This window comes from Anguilla rostrata, chromosome 7, assembly GCF_018555375.3.
Source record: "Anguilla rostrata isolate EN2019 chromosome 7, ASM1855537v3, whole genome shotgun sequence".
NCBI lineage: Eukaryota > Metazoa > Chordata > Actinopteri > Anguilliformes > Anguillidae > Anguilla > Anguilla rostrata.
The window spans coordinates 13,734,496-13,755,384 of NC_057939.1; the positions used below are offsets into that span (position 1 = coordinate 13,734,496).

Sequence of the window (20,889 nt, forward strand, 5' to 3'; positions counted from 1 at the left end):
GCTTGCAGCGCAGATGCACGAATTCTTGGGCCAATAAGAGCCCCCTTAGGAATCACAGCATCAATTTAAGAAAGAGGCCAAGGATACCTTGTACAGCAAACATTCTCTTAGGAGACATAGCTCGATGTGAGGCTGGGGTCGAGTGGCATGTTCGCAAGCAGCCGTACAGGGATCGTTCCCAGCGAGACAGCACGTTCCCTCGCAATGCTTCCCGCTCTAATCCTGGTGGCAGGATTCCTGGGAAGAGAAGAAAGGCCTGCTGTGTTGGCACGTCTGCTGCACCAGTCCTTTTCCCAGATTAGTTTCACAAGTGGTGTTGTATCTGTCACTGATAACACTTTAGCTCCGTTGGAGGGGGATAAAGAAATGCTTTAAGCCAGCGCTCATCTCCCACAGGACAAGAAAGGGCTGAATAGCATCGTCGGAATTCCTGCCGTTAAACTGGTCCTTGAGTGACATGCAGAAACACACATGTACGCAGAGATGTGCAAAAACTGGAAATCTTTTTTTTTTCTTTTCTTTTTTTTCAACAAGAAGGCGACAGCAGATCAGTCTTGTTTAATGGAAAAAGGCAGCTCAGGAGACAGTCAGGTGGGACTTGCGGCAAAGTTTAATTAACTTCAACTTTTGCTGCCTCGCACTGAACGTTTCATTTGTTAGATGTTATGACACATGTTAATTATATGGGATTAGATTTTTTAACAAATCACTTAATTGGACCACCCATGGTCTTCTGCTATTCATTGTGTCCTCAAGCCATCCTCTTAAGTGGGCTGAATGGAACTTTAATCACGGTTGTGAAGACAGCTTCTGTCTTCCAGTCCAGTCTTGTCAGAGAAATGTTTTTTTTTTAATGATTGCATGCCAGTCAGGTGTTTTTCAGATAAGCAGATAGAAGGCATTAATAGATGGAAGGCATTTGGCACTAAATGAACAGCAATTGTTGAGGTTAAAGGCAAGTGTGTGTAGGCAGTGTAAAATCAAAGGAGAATGTGCTCGCTGAATTCTAAATACATCTTAAAGCAAGAAAAATCTTTCAAGATTAAATGTTAGTTGAAATTGTCTCTCTTCATGTTATCCACTTGGTATTTGAAAGGTTTTAAAGATTTAATGCAGCAAAGTCCTAATGAGTCATCTGAGATTGTCCATTGCCTCTAGTACTGTGCTGTCTAGTACACTGCAACTAGCTTGGGGGAAAGGCAGATGGAATATTTTGTGACAATTTTCCTCGAAGCTTCATGTAATGGTGAACATCAAGACATATTCATTATTACAAGATGAAACCTTTTGAAGTAAACTTATGTAGGTTTTGGTTTCATATTTTCTTCTCTGCTCTTTTTCAAATATTTCGCAAGAAACAAAAAACTTAGCACATTATCTACATTCACCCGATGGAGTATATTATATTCAAATAATTGCTCACAACTGTACAATTTCAGTCCAATGGCGAATAAAGGGTAACCACAAGCCATTTCTGCACTGACTATTGTCTATTTGAAAACTCATGTTTTTTCCCCTTTTTTCTGTATTCTGTCCAGGTGTAGCGGGTTGGCTGCAGGACATTAACCCAGAATGAATGAAATGGAGCTGTCCAACTTCACCTTCCTCAATGGCTCTGAGGGGAATGACACTGAGCCGCTGTTGCCTGAAAGCCCATACAAGACTGTGGAGGTGGTGTTCATTGTCCTGGTGGCTGGCTCCCTCAGTCTGGTCACCGTCATTGGCAACATCCTGGTCATGCTTTCCATAAAGGTCAACAGGAATCTGCAGACCGTCAACAACTACTTCCTCTTCAGCCTTGCATGCGCAGACCTGATCATTGGGCTTTGCTCCATGAACTTGTACACAGTGTATATTGTTATTGGCTACTGGCCCCTGGGGCCCGTGGTGTGTGACCTATGGCTGGCCCTGGACTATGTGGTTAGCAACGCCTCGGTCATGAACCTGCTCATCATCAGCTTTGACCGTTACTTTTGCGTTACCAAACCGCTCAGCTACCCAGTCAAAAGAACCACCAAGATGGCGGGCATGATGATCGCAGCGGCCTGGGTCCTGTCCTTCATCCTGTGGGCCCCGGCCATCCTCTTCTGGCAGTTCATTGTGGGCGGCCGGACCGTGCCAGAGAGGGAGTGCTACATCCAGTTTTTCTCCAACGCCGCAGTCACCTTCGGCACGGCTATTGCCGCCTTCTATCTGCCCGTCATCACCATGTCGGTGCTGTATTGGCAGATCTCCAGAGCCAGCAAGAGCCGCGTAAAGAAGGACAACAGGAAGCCCTCCGGGGCCAACCAGGAGGCCCTGTCCCCCAGTCACGTGCGGAGCCACATCAGCAAACCAAACAATAACAACGTGGCAGCCGAGGACACGGACAGGAGCCAGGTCCAGAACACGGAGAGCCTAGCCAACCAGCATGACGGCAAGCTGCAGAATGGCAAGGGCCCGTCCAACACAAGCGGGGAAGGGGAAGGGGAAGGGGAGGGGGAGGAAGGGGTGACAGAGAACTGCACGCTGGCCGAGGAGAAGGAAAGCTCCAACGACTCCACCTCTGGCAGCGCGGCCGCATCCAACCTAAAGGACGAGGAGCCAGCGCAGGCCAGGAAAAATTGCCATGCCAATGCCAATGCCATCCCCAGCCCACTGCCCATACGCACCCGTGCCAAGGCAGGGGGATCCAAGCTGACCTGCATCAAGATCGTGACCAAGTCGCCCAAAGGTGACTGTTACAACACAGCCAACACCACGGTAGAGATTGTCCCTGGTGCTGACAAGCAGAACTTGGTGACACGCAAGATTGTCAAGATGACCAAGCAGCCGCCTAAGAAAAAGAAAGCCGCACCATCGCGTGAGAAGAAAGTCACCCGCACCATCATGGCCATCCTGGTGGCCTTCGTGGTCACCTGGACACCCTACAATGTCATGGTGCTCATCAACACCTTCTGCTCCAGCTGCATCCCCAACACCGTCTGGACCATCGGCTACTGGCTCTGCTACATCAACAGCACCGTCAATCCTGCCTGCTACGCCCTCTGCAACGTCACCTTCAAAAAGACCTTCAAACACCTTCTGCTCTGCCAATACAAGAACATTAGGTCAGCCAGATGAATGGACATATACAGGTTTATTCTCTTGTTTTTTTTTCTTCCTTTCCTTTCTTTATTTTTCATTTTGATATCCTGTTGTAGCACTTTACACAAATGCAACTGCAACCAAGTGTGGAGAGTTTGGTTGTTGCAGACTTTTTTACCACAGTGCATAGAAGATGGCGGAAAGGGTAGATAAAAAAAAAAAAGATCTTGAAACATTGAAAATGACTGAGACTGACGAGTCTGGAAGGTACATCATAGCAGGAAAAAACAAGCATCATCTTATAAAATAGCACAAATAAAAGCATGAAAGAAAAAATAATATGAAGCACCAGGGAAACCTATTTATAACTGCTCAGAGGTGATCAGTTTATGCTCATATATGAAGTGGAATTCTGCAACGGCAGCACAACATGTGTCTGCTGGAATACAGCTGAGAGAAGCACAGACTGGTGAGTGTACAGAAAACCAAGGAACGCCAGAACAGAATTGGAGAGGTTTGGAATAGTAAGGGGCTTTCAAACAGGAAACTTCTGCACTGCTATATAAAACACAAAATTCAAAAGGGAAAATAGGGCTGACTGAATATACAAATACAAGCCCCTGTGTTTGTTATTCAGTATAAAACTAAATCCCTGTATATATGTGTACATATCTTTAAAAAAATATTGTGCATGTATGCGTGTGTGTATGTCTGTCCGTGTGAGTGTGCTTGTGCACTCGTAAGAGAGAGAAAGATAGCGAAAGATACCGAGAAATCGTTCAAGAGTGTCTGAAACGATAGGGAACTTTGTTTATTGACTATATCATTGGGAAGGTGGACAGGTAAAGGTGAATGTAGCTGCTAGCTTTTCTTCCTGCGGGGCCAACCTGTGCGTTAGCGTGACTTCCAGTCCAACAGCTGGCCAGTGCGCTTCCAGGAGCCCCTGTAGTGTAGTCACATGCAGGTGCTATGGTATGGTAACACACCTCCAGGGATGACTCATTCAGTTCTCTCAAAGGGACTGCCAGTAGTGATGAAGAGATAAAACAGCATTTTCAATCAAATTTCTTTTTTTAAAGAGAGTGCATTAGATTCAGTGGTTTCAGACCAGTTTCACACTTCACTTTTCACTTTTATTTCAAGAACAAATGTAATCAGCCAGATCCTGTCTTTTGTATTCAATGTAATTACATATGCGGTAATGTAAAAAAAATAAGTAAATGATGAAAATCAGCAATCATAAAATCTGCACATGAAAATCACAGCAGTGATGAAGGAATGAAGCTTCATAGCAAAATGATGAAAAAAGCTAGTATGTGCCATGAGTAAATCACTGATTGAACTAATATTTTTTTATTACACACAGCAAATTCTTTTTATTTATTTACGTCAGTAATTGACGCTATAGGGTCCTGTAGCTACATCAATTGCAGGATTCATGACTCCTTAATCTCCCATCACTGTTAACAGGAATCATTTTGCATATAATTATTGACATAATTCTATGCAGTTCTTGCAGGGCCGGCCTAGGGCAGCCAGGGGGTGTGTGGAGGGGGGGTTGCCAAATGGGTCCACAATTGCTTTTTACAGCATACACAACCTAACAGCCCATCCACCTACAGTAAGGTGGCTAGATCTGTGTCCGAGGTTTTGTCCCAGACATCAGAGTAACGGTGTAAGGTAGCTACTCAATTTGTGATTTTAGGGTTACAATGACAAATTACTCCCTGCAGGAAAAGGTTCTGCCTTTCTAAAAAAAATTCAAGGTAGATATGTAGGCCCAAACCTAGAAAAGGAAAAAAAATATATATGATGAAAATAACTTTTCTTTATTTTATTGCTTTTTACATTTTTCAGTGGCACAAAAGTTATCACAGGAGGATCACCATCAGTATCAATATTTACATTTTTTATGCTCTGTACTCTGATGCCTAAGGCTTGTTTTATTTTTTGTAACATTTGTAAATAACAGCAGGTGACAGGGTGACTTTTAGGCGCTTCAGGCATCAGGTTTACCCCTGGAATCCTTTTTATATTTCTGTGTGAAAGCTCATTGTTTCTGTGGGCGCTTGGACTTCCACTTGGTAAAGAGATGTTTGAAAGAGTTTCCTCTTCACCAGAGCTGACTCATCAGAGCGCTAGCTATTCATCAGAAAGTTAGCTCTTCATTGAGGTAGGTCTTCTTCAGTGGCTGACATTTTCCTCAGATAGTTAACTCTTCATCAGAGAGCTAACCCTTTATCAGCAAGTTAGTTCATCATTAGAGAGATAGGTCTTCATCAGCGAGTGACCTCTTCATCAGAGAGTTGACTCTAGATCAGAGTTAGCTTTTCAGTGATACAGACAGGGTGTACATTCTGTTTTTGAACAGGAATTTACCCTGGAAAGATTATGGCAATATTCTGTTCATTCTCAAAATGGACTGAAAGACACTACTGTTTATACGCAATATGTACATGCATTTTGCCTCTGCCAGGAGGCGATGTGAAATGGGAAACTGTTAGTTTGATTACAGTTCAATAAAATATTAGTAGCAGATACTGTAATCATGAGAATCTGTAGATAATATTAAGACAGTGTATCATATTTTCCTGAATGTGAAAATAATAATTCAATATAAGGAGCACCTCTCACCTTTCTTAAATCTCAAAAGCAATGTGAATGCATGCTTGTGTTGTTACCCTGGTACAGGGTTAATTCTTATTTGCAGACTATACTGTCTGGTAAATTAAAAGGGCTACTATATGTTGTTGCGTAAGGTGTTGTAAGTCTAGACTTATTATTATTATTATTTTTTAAACAAAATCCTTCATATTACATTCATACCACAGTTTTGTATAAATATGCTGTCATTTCCATGTGTACATGAAACCCCATTAAACCCATCAGATTTCAATCTGCAGTCATTTCATTTTCATCTTATTTCCATTTGCAATCAAGCCCGTTGGCTTTTATGGCCTTCAAAGAATAAAAGCCTTGTTCAAAGATATTAGACATTAATAATCACCTGCTTCCCACCGTAAGACCATTCAGTTCTTTTGTTTCATAGATGTTCTTTTAAAAAAATCTATATCAACGCCCGCAAATAAACGTCAGTGAAAAAGACAAGCAAACAGAGTACAAAAGACTGGAGATGAAATGTAGCCAGCCAGCAAAGGGAGAAGAACAGGCTTTTCTCTTCTTCTCCGTCAGACTTTGGAGGTATAGCAGGAAGAAAAGCTCTGCTTGAACTGAACTATTAGAGTCTGATGAGGAGCACCTGCAGGGGAGATGAAAGGCACACGTTGTACACCCTATCTACACGCGCCGTGCCCAAGTTCTGAGCGACGTTCGCTTCCATCTTAATCCCATTAGGCGTGACTCTCCGTACGTCTTATCATTGTTTAAGCAGGCATGAACCTCTCTGGGTGAATATTATATTTGCCTTTCCCGTCTCCGTCTCTCTTCCTCTCCCTCGCACTCACGCGTACAGTCGCATATATTGTCGTATGTGAACACACGTGTATACACAGAGGAAGAATAAGCCGTTATTTGATTTTTATCGAGCTTAAGTGGTGAATTTAGAAGCTTAAAAAGCCCAAACGGTCAATAAGGTGTGTGGTGCGGTCCCTTGGGCAGCTGACTCTGAAGCAATATGTGCAGTCAGGGGTTCGGTCCCCTGCCATGGCACTTTCTGCACCAAGATCTCTTTTCTGTCAGCTACCATGTCTGCTTCCCTTTTAAATACACGAACATTGGAGGCATCGTGTATATAAACTATGAAAGAGATATATACATATGAAACACATTTAATGAATCGTCCACAATTTTTTTTAAAAATCAAGAACCTAGTGCGTAAGCCTGTTGATGCAGAGAAAGCCCATCAGATCTGCTGGTTTTGAGTAGGAAGTTGTAGGACGTACTGTAAGGGTACCATCCTGCAAAAGCATGTCATTCAGTCCGCCAATTGGACTGTACAAGCCCAGCACTGTTCGAGAAGCATTTATCCAAGTATGCTACACAAGCATTCGTCACTATGATAAGTGACCTGTTTCTGGATATCATCTGTCATACATCTAAGAAGTTGGCTGCAGCTTCCCCGCTAAAATGTTTGATTAATCTTTGACTAAGCTGTCGTGTGAGTGATAATGGTGCAGCTCTCTAGCGCAGCTTGGAGTCCGGTGGAGATTTGCCACCGTTAGCTTGGTGTTTGGTGACAACTGACAGCCGCTTTGAAGAGGATGAGGGTTTAGACATCTTTATCACCTGCTGCGAAATGTCCGTGTTCATATGTTCAGATGTACAACAGCAAGCCCTTAGAGTCTATCACTGTGGAGGGCGCATTGCAGGCTGCCGCTGAGTAATGCACATGCAAGCAGCGAGAAGCCGAAGGCTTGGCAGAGGGTCTGTCCTTCGAATGTTACTGCAGTGAAACGAAATGGGGAAAAGCAAAGTAACGGTAATGGCGGGCTGAAGTGAAGATGGACTCGGGTTTGTGTGACTCTCTTTCCCATTCAGCTTCCCCCCAGTTGCCCTGCAGTGTGCAGCCTGACCTTTGTAGTTATGGAAACAGAGGGGAGGCATTTCATCTGGGGGAAATGCACAGCGGGTTGCGTGTCTTTGCAGATATCTCCTCCCGCAACGTGTTTACAAACTGGGGATAATCCTGGATGTTGGGCCAAAGGTTGTTTGAGGTACCGTGCATCCCATTTGCTGTGGTGGAGATTGTCTGAATATCAGACAAGCGGAAATCTTCTAGCTGGATTTGTTTGTGATTGTTTTTCCCCACTGACTGGCATCTGTCTCACATCCCCCAGCAAACATATAAACATACATTTCTTGCATTGGTAAAGGGTCACGCAGATGTAGACTGATGGTATGTACTTATGTCAACCAATGATTTATTCATTCTGTCATTAACATTGTCCCTCATCACGTCCAAAATAAGGAGCATCCACACATGCATGTCCATATTAACATGTTTTTAAGGTGACACCTGGAGCACCTGATTCTTTTTTTGAAAATTCCGAAGGGCTAAAAACTTTTATGTAAAATCTATTCAGTGATGGTGATAGCATTTCAGGGGAAATGTTTTTATTTTGTGGCTCAAAATAACAGGACGTATATATATTTTTATACTATAGGGTTTACAAGTAGTATTTCAGATTTATCATATTTCCCCAGGGAAAGCATATTAAATTAAATAAGAAAAATAACAAAAAAAATGAACTTAATTCTCTGGGCCCCTTATTTATTTATTTCATCCCTGTTGCCACAAATAGAAGCATTTCCAAAGAAATGACAATAACATGTGTGAAGAATCAACTCACACCAGGGTCAGAATTGACATGTCAAGTGCCTTACAATTTAAACTGCATGCTTGCTTAATGTTAAACTTAAATGTGTTGAGTGCAGTGATTCAGTACATGTTGGTCTTCCGCAACAGTATTTGCTGTTAAAACCTGTAGATGTAGATTACTCGCCATAGTTTGCATTTGTAAGTGTCATTACTTTCCTAGGTCACTTTGCTACTTTAAATTTTATTTATCCATACTGTAAAATGGAATAGCAACAAATCTTTATAGAAATGCATTATGTATAAGTCCTAAAATTTATAAGGCCTAAAATTTCCTCCATGCAAATGCTTTTATTTAAAAAAAAGAGTCACAGATATTTTTGCTTATTTTATTTTGTTTCAGTTTTATTATCATATGGTTAAGATTTAAATTTACAATTTGATCAATTCTAAATTTACAACATGTGCTTTAAACCGATCAGTAGTCTTCTAACTGTTTGGGTCATCTCTGAAGGTGATAGATCACTCTCTCTAATCCACATGGGTGTGTGTCTGTGTGTGTGTGTGTGTGTGTGTGTGTGTATGCGCGTGTGTATCTGTATGAGTGCCCACACACGTGTGTGTGTGCGCGTGTGCACGCACATGTGTTGTGCGTCTATGTGAAGTGAAGGCATCACTTGTGATGTCATGAAACTTCACCAAAAGAAAAGACAAAGCAGTGGCAGTATGCAGACCGTTAAAGACCTTGGAAACACACTAAGTTGATATAAAAACTGTGCTCACACACTTCAGAGAAGTGAACTGTGTTTCCTCATGTTGTCAATTTACAGAACATGTCTCAAATGTCTCAAACACCTGGCAAATGACAGCTGGATGTCAGGTGGCCAAAGACGCTCATTGTCTGAAAAATATCAGACAGTCAAAAATGAATCAATAAATAAATAATAAATAAATAATGAAGATTTGTATGTTCAGAAAACAACATAATTATGAACACAAATGAAAATAAATGACTTTGTTTTTTAAAATTATTTTATATATCTCTATGTCTGTTGTACTGTGTTGTAAAAACTGTATAGTAAAATAATTATGATAGATGAACTAACATAACTCGCAATGAACACATGAAACTGCAAATGTCTGAGCATTGGGGTGGGGGTATCGCTTTCCTGTGGCCAGTGAGAAGAATAAAGTAGCATGTACTGCAACTCTGAACAAAACACCACAGAGCGACTCAGCAGGTCCTAAATATACATCGTCAGCGGAGATCCAAGAAAATCCAGACAGGTTGGAAAACCAGAGAATGGAGCAGAGTGAACGAAAGAGGAGGATTGTGAGGGAGCAATAACTGTTTCTTTCAGGGGCGGTCAGAGTAGAGACAAATAATGACCTGGAATTTTTCAATGGGACTACGGCAAGTTTTTCCACTTTCGTTGGTTTCTTTTGTTCCTCAACTTGCTCCTGATCCAGCCTCAAATAAGGTTCTCTACTGTCCGAGAGAACTTAAATGCATGCGGATGGTGGTCGGGTGCAAGAGGAGTAAAATCAACAGAAACACAAAGTAATGGCATACTTGTATGTGCAGATGAGCTCCAGGTACAAGAAAAGTTTCAGAAATGGAGTTTAAAAAAAACATTCACTAAAGCATCCGGAAATCATTCAATCAACCATGTGGAAAAGGAGGACAAGAGTATAATTTGGAAATATGACCACAGCTTGAGTCCAAGAAAGATATTTGCATGTTTATCATTTTCCAGGAGTGTGGAGAGTTTTGGAGGGACGAACTTATTGAATTCTCTTAACTTTCAGTTTCATGCCATTTAACAAATGTTTCCCAGGAACTGGCCATTGACAGGAAGTCTGGAAATAAAGCAGGTTCTCCAAGACAGTCCAATGTGCAGGATGTTCAGTTTGAGTTGCCTAATGATCTGTCCATCATCTTTGTGCCCTCATCCACTGTGATGCGTGATTCCTCATGCCGTAGATAATTGTTTGTTGACAGCATATTGTTTGCATTGTATATATAGTATACATTATATGTAATACTTATACAGTACAGTTGAAGTGTACATATATGTGTTTGATAGATATTTGAATGTGCCCTGATCCATATCCTGACCCCCTTCCCTGATATATTTTCCAATGTACAGTACTTGTTTTGATTTATTTTAAGGCTTATTGGTTATAATTAGGAAATTCTTGAGGAGGATGATTTGGGTATCAATGTCACAGACTTCTTATGAAACTGTATTATGAAATACATTCAATGGATATGTTGTGCCATATTCTTTGGAAAAGGATTGAAGTAAATACAAAATAAAATCACATATTTGTGAACAATTTTCCTTTTGTGTACATTCATGTGTACAAGCATGGCATTAAGCAGCACTGCTATGATAACTTGAAAACTAAAATACACCAAGACATAAGTGGTATAAGAGGCCAATGCCTCTGTTTTCAATGAAGGCTTGGAAAGGAACCCCAGCTGTAACCCTAACCCTAACCCTAACTCTAACCATAACCCTAACCCTAGCTGTAACCCTAACCCTAACCCTAACCCTAGCTATAACACTAACCCTAACCCTAGTTGTAACCCTAACCCTAACCCTAGCTGTAACCCTAACCCTAACCCTAACACTAGCTATAACACTAACCCTAACTCTAACCCTAGATGTAACCCTAACCCTAACCCTAGCAGTAACCCTAACCCTAACCCTAACCCTAATCCTAGCAGTAACCCTAACCCTAACAGTAGCTGTAACCCCAACCCTAACGCTAACCCTAGCTGTTAACCTAACCCTAACCCTATCCCTAGCTGTAACACTAACCATAACCCTAGCTCTAATCCTAGCCCCAACTCTAAACATAGCTCTAACCCTTGCCGTAACCCTAACACTAACCCTAAACCTAGCTGTAATCATAACCCTAACCCTACCCAAGCTGTAACCCTAAGCCTAACCCTAGCTGTATCCCTAACCCTAAACCTAGCTGTATCCCTAACCCTAACCCTAGCTGTAACCCTATTTCTAAACTTAGCTGTAACCCTAACCCTAGCTGTACCCCTAATGCTAACCCTAGTTGTAACCCTAGCCCTAAACCTAGCTGTAATACTAACCCTAACCCTAGCTGTAACCCTAGCCCTAACCCTAGCCATAACCCAAACCCTTACCCTAGCTGTAACCCTAACCCTAACCCTAGCTGTAATCGTAACCTTAACTCCATAGCAACCACCTAGCAACACCCTAGCTTCTGCCTAGATCTCCATAGCAACCACCTTGCAACACCCTAGCAACCATCTAGAACTCCATAGCAACTGCTTACAACTCCATAGCAACCACCTAGCCACACCCTATCAACTGTCTAGAACTTCATTCCAACCATCTAGAAACACCCTAGCAACACCTACAATTTCATAGCAACCACCTAGCATCACCCTAGCAACCACCTAGAATACCTTAGCAACCACCTAGATCTCCATAGCAACCACCTAGCAACACCCAAGCTACCACCTAGAATTCCCTAGTAACCATGTAAAACACCATAGCAACTACCTAGCAACACCCTAACAACCACGTAAAACACCATAGCAACTACCTAGCTATATTATAGCAACCACCTAGAACACCTTAGCAGCTGCATACAGCACCATAGCAACCACCTAGCAACACCCTAGCAACCACCTTGAAAACCATAGCACACATCAAGTTTTCATTTAGCTCTGTATGTATGTGTCACAGACACTGTTCTCTCTGTTCAACACAAAGTCGACTTTGCACTGGCGGCAACCACACTTCACAATTTCTGCAGGAATTGTCTAGTTTCTATTAATATACTTATAAAAACCAGTATGGAGATTCTCTAAAAAACACCATGGTCACAGTCAAGCCCATGATGTCTGTTCATTAGTACATATACATTACACTTATTTATTCCACTGCTCTGTTGAATGCTGTATACTGATTGGATTACTCCTTACATGTAGTATGCTTTGATTGAAATATGCAAATATTTGGAGGGAAAGTTTGAGTTCCATCCCTTCTCTCTACTTTTGCCTGATTCTTCTTGATCTTCTATACATGTACCTTTTGAAATGTAACGTTTCTTAAATTCATTCTTTTGTTCTTAAGAAAAGTTCCTATGAAAAACTAATGTGGGATTCATGAAACATGCACAGACCTTTGATTTTGTGCATATCCCAGGTGTATCAGATAATGAATGTCAATTGTTTGTAAATTGGATCCTCGTGCCTGTTCATGTTGATTTGTGTGCAAACATCAGCCATTCATCACTCTCTGCAAACATATCTGGGTGGTCCCTGAAGATACTCTCTCCCTAAGGTACGATTAGCTAAGTATTCCCAAAGCAGTAAATATGTCATTTTGTGTGGGGTTTGGCTGTGTGCTTTTGGGTCTTTATCCCTCATCATCAATCACCATCATCAATGTCTTTTATCAATAAACAAAATTAATTACACATGCTCCCAACAAGGTTATAATCGTAAACTAATACTAAAATTTAGATGAAGATTTAGGTGTGAAAATACATTATCATAACCTGAAATAAAAGCAAAAATGATCATTTTTGAAAAGATGAAAACTAAACTAAAAGTATTTAAAGCTGAAACTAAAATTTTAAACTAAATATGAAGACTAGTGAAAGAGTTGAAACAGGTGAAACCAGTTATTCTGGTTAGTTCATGTAATTAAAACCAATAGTCTGTTTCTGTTTATAAATGTACTGATAAACATTTTCTATTAATAAGAGGTCTGTAACTACTTAACTTGGCTGCATAAATAATAAGGCACAATAAAAAAAAGATAATTAAAGGAAACCTTTCTGATTATTTGGCTTTCACATTTCAAACAATATATATACTTTTGTACCAAAGAACAATTGTAGGAACTTTTAGTGCAACACAAGCAATGTCACACACAGATTGCTTAATGCTTTTACAAATATCAATCCATTAGAGGTTATCTCTGGGACATATCTTAATATCTCAGTTTTCCCTTTTTTCAAACAGTCTGCGAAAAATATATTGACATGAGCTGCCACAACACAGTTTATGCATCAGTATTCATGCCCTGCAGCTCCTTCATTATTGTACCACTGACTAGTTTATCTCAATATTATGATGATGCTTTTTTCACGTTCTTAGTACTTCTCATAGCACATTTGTAATTTTAAATAAACTTTTTAAGAATGATTGACATGTTATATGCTATTAGTGCATGGTGTATGTTCAAAAATATTCTTTTTGCATGGCTGATAATTTTCATTAATTTTGATACAGTTCAAGACACATTGTTCAGTGTTTTGAAGCAAGCCACTGCGCTACCTCTGTTATCAAAGAATCTGAAAATCCAGGGATAATCCAGGGTTGGGAAAATCATCAGAATGAAAATATGTCGAGGGTGACTTTACAAAGGGTTTCAGACCTGCATTGAATTAGCTGTACTCTACATATCAAACAGTTGTGGGGTTTGTTTGTGTCTTTGTAGATATGGATTGGCCTGGTTATTTGTTGGATTGGATCATATTGGTTATTGGACAAAATCACTGAGGGTCAGGGGTTTGTGTGTGTGTATGCAGACAAATTGTTGACCAGCGTGGGGGTGGACAACAACTTACAACTTCCACATACATTAGCTGATACTATTGAAAAACATATTATTATCATGGACATGGATCAGTTGGCTTTGCATTTTCAAAAACTGGCTATTAGAGAATATGATTACCTAACACAAGCTTTACAATATGCTATTCAGTGAATTACTATTGAGTAATCACACAGATATTGTTTAGCATTGTCAAACGTAGGTGAATCACAAGTGTCTGATTGAAACAGCGGTTATACAAAACTTCATGCATTATTATGGGGCGCATGCATTAAAACGGTGCCTAACAGGATGAGACACCCAGCAGCTATGACCATATTAATGCACATTAAAAAAAAAAAATACATACTAAGATCAGGGGAACTGGAGGAATAAGGGGGCATATTCCTTCTGTACTTCATATTCACAAATTTGCTTGTGATAGACAGCCCATTAGACAGCCAACGGACACACACTGGCATTTACACAGCTCCTGGTCCAGGCCATGATACTGTCACGTCTGGACTACTGCAACTCCCTCCTGGCTGGCCTCCCAGCATCAGCCACCAGACCCCTTCAGCTCATCCAGAATGCAGCAGCATGTCTGGTTTACAACCTCCCTCGTGACTCCCACGTCACTCCCCTCCTCATCTCCCTCCACTGGCTACCAGTGCAAGCTCGCATCCGGTTTAAGACACTGGTGCTTGCTTTCCAAGCAGTCAAGGGGTCAGCTCCTGGTTATCTGCAGAAGATGATCAGACCCTACAAGCCGGCCAGATCGCTCCGATCGGCTACTACAGGGCGGCTGATTCCTCCCCCTACACGAGCAGCAACAAGGTCTCGACTCTTTGCAGTTCTGGCCCCACGATGGTGGAACGATATTCCAGTGGAGGTCAGAACAGCAGAGTGTCTGAGCACCTTCAAACGGAAACTCAAGACGCACCTCTTCTCTGTATACCTCTCTCCTCTTCCCTAAACCCTCTCCCATAACTATTAAAAAAAAAAAAAAAAAAAAAAATTTTTGGTTCAGACTCTCTTGTGTCTCCTTACTGTATGCTACTATAGTAAAGGCTTTTTATCTGCATTTTATTCAATGGACTTAAGTGGACTTGATCCTGAGTTTGGTTACACTGTTGTAAGTCGCTCTGGATAAGAGCGTCAGCTAAATGCCTATAATGTAATGTAATGTAATTTAGCTAGCTAGCTGAACACGGAGAATTAGATGGGAAATAACACAGACTCTGACACCAATGACACGAAAACCAGCCAAATCACCAGCATAACTGGAATGATTTAGTCATACTTCTATGAACCAACCTTTGTCATCCATCCAAGCATTAGAAACATTTCTGACATGGCCTCTAGAGTGGTATCTGAAGCTGTCAGTCAAATGACTCAGAACGGTGATTAACATTCACTGTCTGGGTAGCTACAAATCTACCTACGTACGTTAGCAAGCTATTGATACAGTATTTGGCAACTCAGTTTGCTTCAAGCATGTAAAAAATCTAGTTAAATGGCTGGACAGCAAGCTAGATTTATTTCATATACAATAACATAGACAAATGATAATTATATTTTTAAGTGCTTAATATTATAGTATTGATATGGTACAGTATTTGAATGCAAATCAGGAATAGAGAATTTATATCAGTGTTTTTATATCAGGGCTTTACTATCGGATAGGTAATATACAATGTATAGTATTGATTTATTACTTAAAGTGAAGAAAAGAACCAAGCTGAGATTGTGTGGGTATATGTGTGTGTCTGTTTGTTTGTTTGTGTATGTTGCACCTGCATACATTTCAAGGTCATTCAGTCCTGCAGATTAAATGTGATTATATGACGGGAATGAAAAATTGACCCTTTACAGCCCCTCATTGGTGTTTGTTAAAACATTTTATTCACAAATGATCATGCCAGAAATATTTAAGAAAGAAGATTCACAAACTGTGGACTGTGGCTTTCAACTCCAACTTTATTTTAGAAAATGAAATGATTTGATAAAGAGGAAATAAACCCCAGAAAGCCACGCACTGTACACACTGTACTTCAATGGGCAAAGAAAGGATCCATAATGTAAAAGGGTAATTCAAGTTAACCTACTTATTACTGGGCACAGCAATGTGCTACTCCTTATAATTTAACAAAGTTGTGAAGATTTAGAGATATGTGTGAGAATCAAATCAACATACTCGACAGATTCCCTAACTAGTGTTATTTAGAAAAATATTAGATTTTGTTCTGCAAATTGTTCTGAGATCCTTCAGTTGCACTGTGATTTTTATAGGAGATTCTGAGTTTGTCAAATCAAAGACAGCAGGCTTGCTTTCATCTAGATCAGTTGTCTTAATCCAGAAAAGATAGAGAAACTGAAACATCTTGAAAAGGCTATATAGCACTGACATCAGGTCATCTGGTATTCTGTATTTTTAAATCAAATTGGTTGTGCCATGGCCAAATCTGTTGGATACAGTGGCATTTGGGACAAGCTAGTTACAAGCTTAAAACAGGTTGAACTCCTGAGTATCAGAAACACCCTCATAGTTTAGATGGGTACAGTACAAGGTACAATTGAGAATAAAAATCTTTTTTCATCTTTAAGATTTACTTAACAGTAATAGGTAATCAAAAAAATCAAAAGTTATAACAAACAGGATGAACAAAACAAGGGTTAAATTCACAACGTACCATCGCAAAATAATGATTGTATTATAGAGGAAAAATTCCCTTTCTGTTCTGTATATTATCAAGAATTAAAGCCCCTACAGTATACAAAAGCTACGGCCATTGTCTACCAGAGGTTAGGAGAGGAAGAAAAATCATAATCTTTTGTTTATAATTCCTCAGCTCGGCTGTTGGACAGCTGCTATAGTAGCTCCTCCCACGCTGGGCCGAGGACCTAAAGGTGGAGAGAGAGGAGAGAGGGGAGGGGGGAGAGGCGGGGCTTAGTGTGCACTCCCGACCTCGGCCTCTGGACACGACCCCGCGCTAGGCCATCGGAGCGCGTTCCTTCTTCTTACCCTCCCGCTTCGGCTTCTTCACATCTGCAAGGGAATTTATTTTATTTTTTATTTATTTTATTTATTTCTATTTATAGAAGATTTAAGGGATTTGCTTGATTTCTTGAACTCTGTTTCTTGTAACCAAGAAAATGACAACAACAGATCCCTCAAATATTATATAGCAGGTCAACATAAAAGGCAATATTACAATAGCAAAAAAAATGCAAAATTGGAAATGACAGCAAGCAACAGGGTTTTTGCATTCTACACTATTATCTCAAAATATACCCAGTAAGTAGTTAAAATTGTATTATTCTGATGCTTGGACTTTGTATTCTATATCGTATGTATTTTCTGCTCATGAATCATGGAAATATAATATTAATGCAATTGGTTAACAGAGTAGAGCGGACCATGAAAGCAATATGTTTAGATATAATTGGACATTAAAATCCCATGTAAGGCCCTTTAAATCAGTTATTAGGCCAAACATGTTAGGCTGTTCATCAATCACAGATCCTTATTTCCACACAATGACTTTAATGAGTCTCACAAGACACAGCAGGCATTTTGTGGTCGTGAGATATTAGTAATACTAATGATATGGCAGTGATAAAAATAAATTCATAGGTGATGATAATTCAGACTGGATTTAATATACTGTACCATTCATGCATTTTGTCACTGTGATAAGGAATCATAAATCTCACTTTTCAGTTGTGACCTTAAAAACCTGTTAGTGTTCAACCACCTCTGTATATTCAACCTCCCCCTTTACACAATGTGAACACAATATTCTATATACCCATACTTACTGTATTATGACTTCATATGATATGTATACATATACATATTTTTGGGCCTGTTGTTTTCAGCTCAATGACAGAATGGGTTTACTGGATAGGTGTCAGTACAGCCTAATCTTTAATGGCCATTTGTCATAAAATTGAAACCATGAATGCTGAAATTTGTCTGTCCCAGTGTGGTTCTCAGGTCTAGACATCACCCCAGGTGCGGAGGACAATTCATAATTGGTAGAGGGTCCTTCAGATAATTGCGCGGTGTGGTCGTTTCATGCGCAGACTGAACTACAATGTGACCAGTATTATTATGTGGAGAGGACCTATCAAATGAATAGGCTGCTAGGCTGGAACTTTTGTTTCAATTCATATGCTGCACTTTTTTCAAAGGCTGTTCATTGTTAATGTGAAGTGTCCACATGAGAACTAAAATTTTAGTATCTGTGAAATTGGTGCTTGGCAGGCAAAGATAGAAATATGGCCAACCAGGAAAAGGTTTATAAAATGCAGGAGTGATTCAACTGGTGTCAAAACTGAAAATTCTGCTTTAATTAAGATTTTGCTAATGTGTAGCAAGCTGACAGACGTGTTGAGAAGTTTGGAAAGTAATGACTGAAGAAGACCACACCAGTCTAACTGCATGCTATTGTAAGTGGACATTGATGTGACATTGACTGATTGTTCCTTTGTCTGCCTGTTTTAAGTGCTGCATGTGGATTTGCTGATGTGCTTTGCACTCTTCTGTAATAAACAGACACAAATCCTTGATTATTCACACTGTGGTTCTCGACTCTCTCTATCTGGTTTGTTGATTTCTTTGTCAGTTTTCAAGCGGCCAATACTGCTCCACCATTTTGAGTCTACACTTCAAAGAACAGTGCCCTGATGAGAGACGCTAGGCAGGGGTGATATCCTCTCAAAACTCAGCATGCAAATAATTTATTGTCTGGTTTCTCTCATATACAGTAACATTTTTAATAAAAGATAAAAGTTGAAGAACAATATATTCTTCATTTTTGATTTACAGGATCTCTAATCCTAGCTCTATACCAAACTCAGATACAAGAATACCCATGTATGGATTAGGCTTTGCCATTTACATGGCCTCCTTGTATGTGTGAGCATAGACAACACTATATGTATCTGCATTTGTCTTACACTGTAATTTAATAAATGCATCTGTAAATGTACTGTTAAATGTATTATACCACATGTCTTATTGTGTGAAACAAATTACCATTGTTACATTGCCCATGTATTGCTCACTTTTTGCATAAATCTCATGTAAAAGGTAAATGAAAAATATATGTAAAGTCTCATATTCCGAAAATCATTGGTCAACTTCAGGAAAGTAAAATGCATACAACACAATATTTGTGCATTTCTGGACGTGGTGCTCGAGAATGACTACACCACTACCTCCTGGGATATACCTTCTGCCCAGGTCTGGCTGTTACATACACCATACCCTTCTACCCAGGTCTGTATTATAAGTAGTAACCTCATAACACAGCCTTCTTTACAATCACTACTACTGTGTGTGTGTGTGTGTGTGTGTGTGCGTGCGTGCGTGCGTGTGAGAGAGAGAGAGACAGGGACAGAGACAGAGAGAGAGAAAAAGAAAGGTGTGGGGCATGTACAATGAATGTGCAAGTAGTAATTTGAAAGTGCTGAATGCATCCATACACTGCTATTTTTAGATTTGAACCAGTGGGAGGTAAACAGAGACATCACAGTGGATTAATCAACACCTGTTTCTTCTCTTTGTTCTTCCTGTTTGACTTTTGTTTATTCCTTGTTTTACTTCTGTGGCTGATGCACGCCATGCCAGTGTTGTTTAAAGTCCTCAATGTTTTACTGGTATGTCATTGTTTATCTTCTATATTCACTTGAATGTACACATGTATCTACAAAACACATTCGTGCAATCAGGTTGCATTGTTTAAATATAGACAGCGCAACCCACTTAAAGGAAAAGCATCGAATCCATGCTTGTGTGTACTCTTTCCAGCTGTATATTGATAGAAGGGGTGCATTCAAATTAATACAAATTTTTGTAACAAAAAAACAATTTTGTGTAAGGAAATGTACAACATTCACAAATTCCTGCCATGTGTTTTGGCACACTATAAAATAGTCTAGGGCCCAACAGAGGTCAGCAAGTATGGCAATTATTGCAATTTTTTCAGACCCCAGATAGCCTAATACCTTTAGCCTGTAGTGCATGTAAAATCCGCAGTGAAGTTGCAAGAAATTTAGCAAGAAAGACGGTGTTAGGCTTTGGTTTGGAGGGCCAAGTAAACATTATGGCAAGAAGGTTATCCACTGAGAACCTGCAAAAAGCTCGAGATTTCCTGGTGCAGTGTTCAGTACACACTCAGAAGGTTCCTTCTGATGGGCAGTAATGTTAACAGGAGAAAGCCAGGAAGGTCAAGAGGCAGAAGAAAAATATTGTGTGTTGTCTAGCAAGAGAAACTGTTATAAAACTGCACCAGAACTACAGGAAGAACTCAATTTCTCGCAGGGAATAACCTTAGCACAATATGTTTTCTGGGCCCTGCACATCTAAGCCATATGCCTTCTTCTTCTCCTTCATCATATTTCTTGCGGCTTTAGTGCTTATTTTGCTTACGCTACAGACCTATTGTATTGGGCTACCTTTGGTTTAAAAAACCTAGATAGGTAGATTCCAGTAAATTTATATACCCCCCCACCACCCTCCGACACCCCATTTGGAAAATGATTGGATAGACCTTCAATAATTTGTTTAATTTTAATTAAAGCCAAAAGAGGCTATTTTGAGGAAAGTCATGTCTAAGATTATTTGTAAGTAAATCTCATCTTTTTGTGTTATTGTTGTTGGTAATTGAAAAAAAATGTTTATACTTTGGTTTGTTTTTCAAGAAATGTGAATTAAAGGATATTAACTAAATTCTTCTCTACCTAAGGTTTTTAAATTTAAAAAAACAAAAAAAAACATGGGTTACCTAATACTTTTAGCCTGTACTGTATATGCAATATTCTTTCAAGCAGGTTTCACAGTATATTGAGATTTAAATGTACCATATTCTGTGCAATGATATTTAATTACAAAACATAACTATCTGAATTTATTCCGGCCATAAATCTTTTATGGGTTTGCCA

The 20,889-nt window shown here is 39.9% G+C and overlaps 2 protein-coding genes across 3 annotated transcripts in view; one reads left to right on the top strand and one right to left on the bottom strand.

The window, feature by feature from the left end:
• The window catches only part of chrm2a (cholinergic receptor, muscarinic 2a), a 118,806-nt gene extending 111,931 nt beyond the window's left edge, over positions 1-6,875 (top strand). For both annotated transcript variants that reach the window (XM_064342949.1, XM_064342950.1), the window contains one exon: positions 1,539-6,875. In XM_064342949.1, coding sequence (XP_064199019.1) covers positions 1,573-3,102 — 1,530 coding nt within the window. In that variant the 5' untranslated portion in view covers positions 1,539-1,572 and the 3' untranslated portion in view covers positions 3,103-6,875. The remainder of the gene's footprint in view (positions 1-1,538) is intronic.
• An 8,945-nt stretch (positions 6,876-15,820) lies between these two features.
• Positions 15,821-20,889, bottom strand: part of ptn (pleiotrophin) — a 43,328-nt gene continuing 38,259 nt past the window's right edge. The window contains exon 5 of the mRNA XM_064342951.1: positions 15,821-16,987. Coding sequence (XP_064199021.1) covers positions 16,932-16,987 — 56 coding nt within the window. The 3' untranslated portion in view covers positions 15,821-16,931. The remainder of the gene's footprint in view (positions 16,988-20,889) is intronic.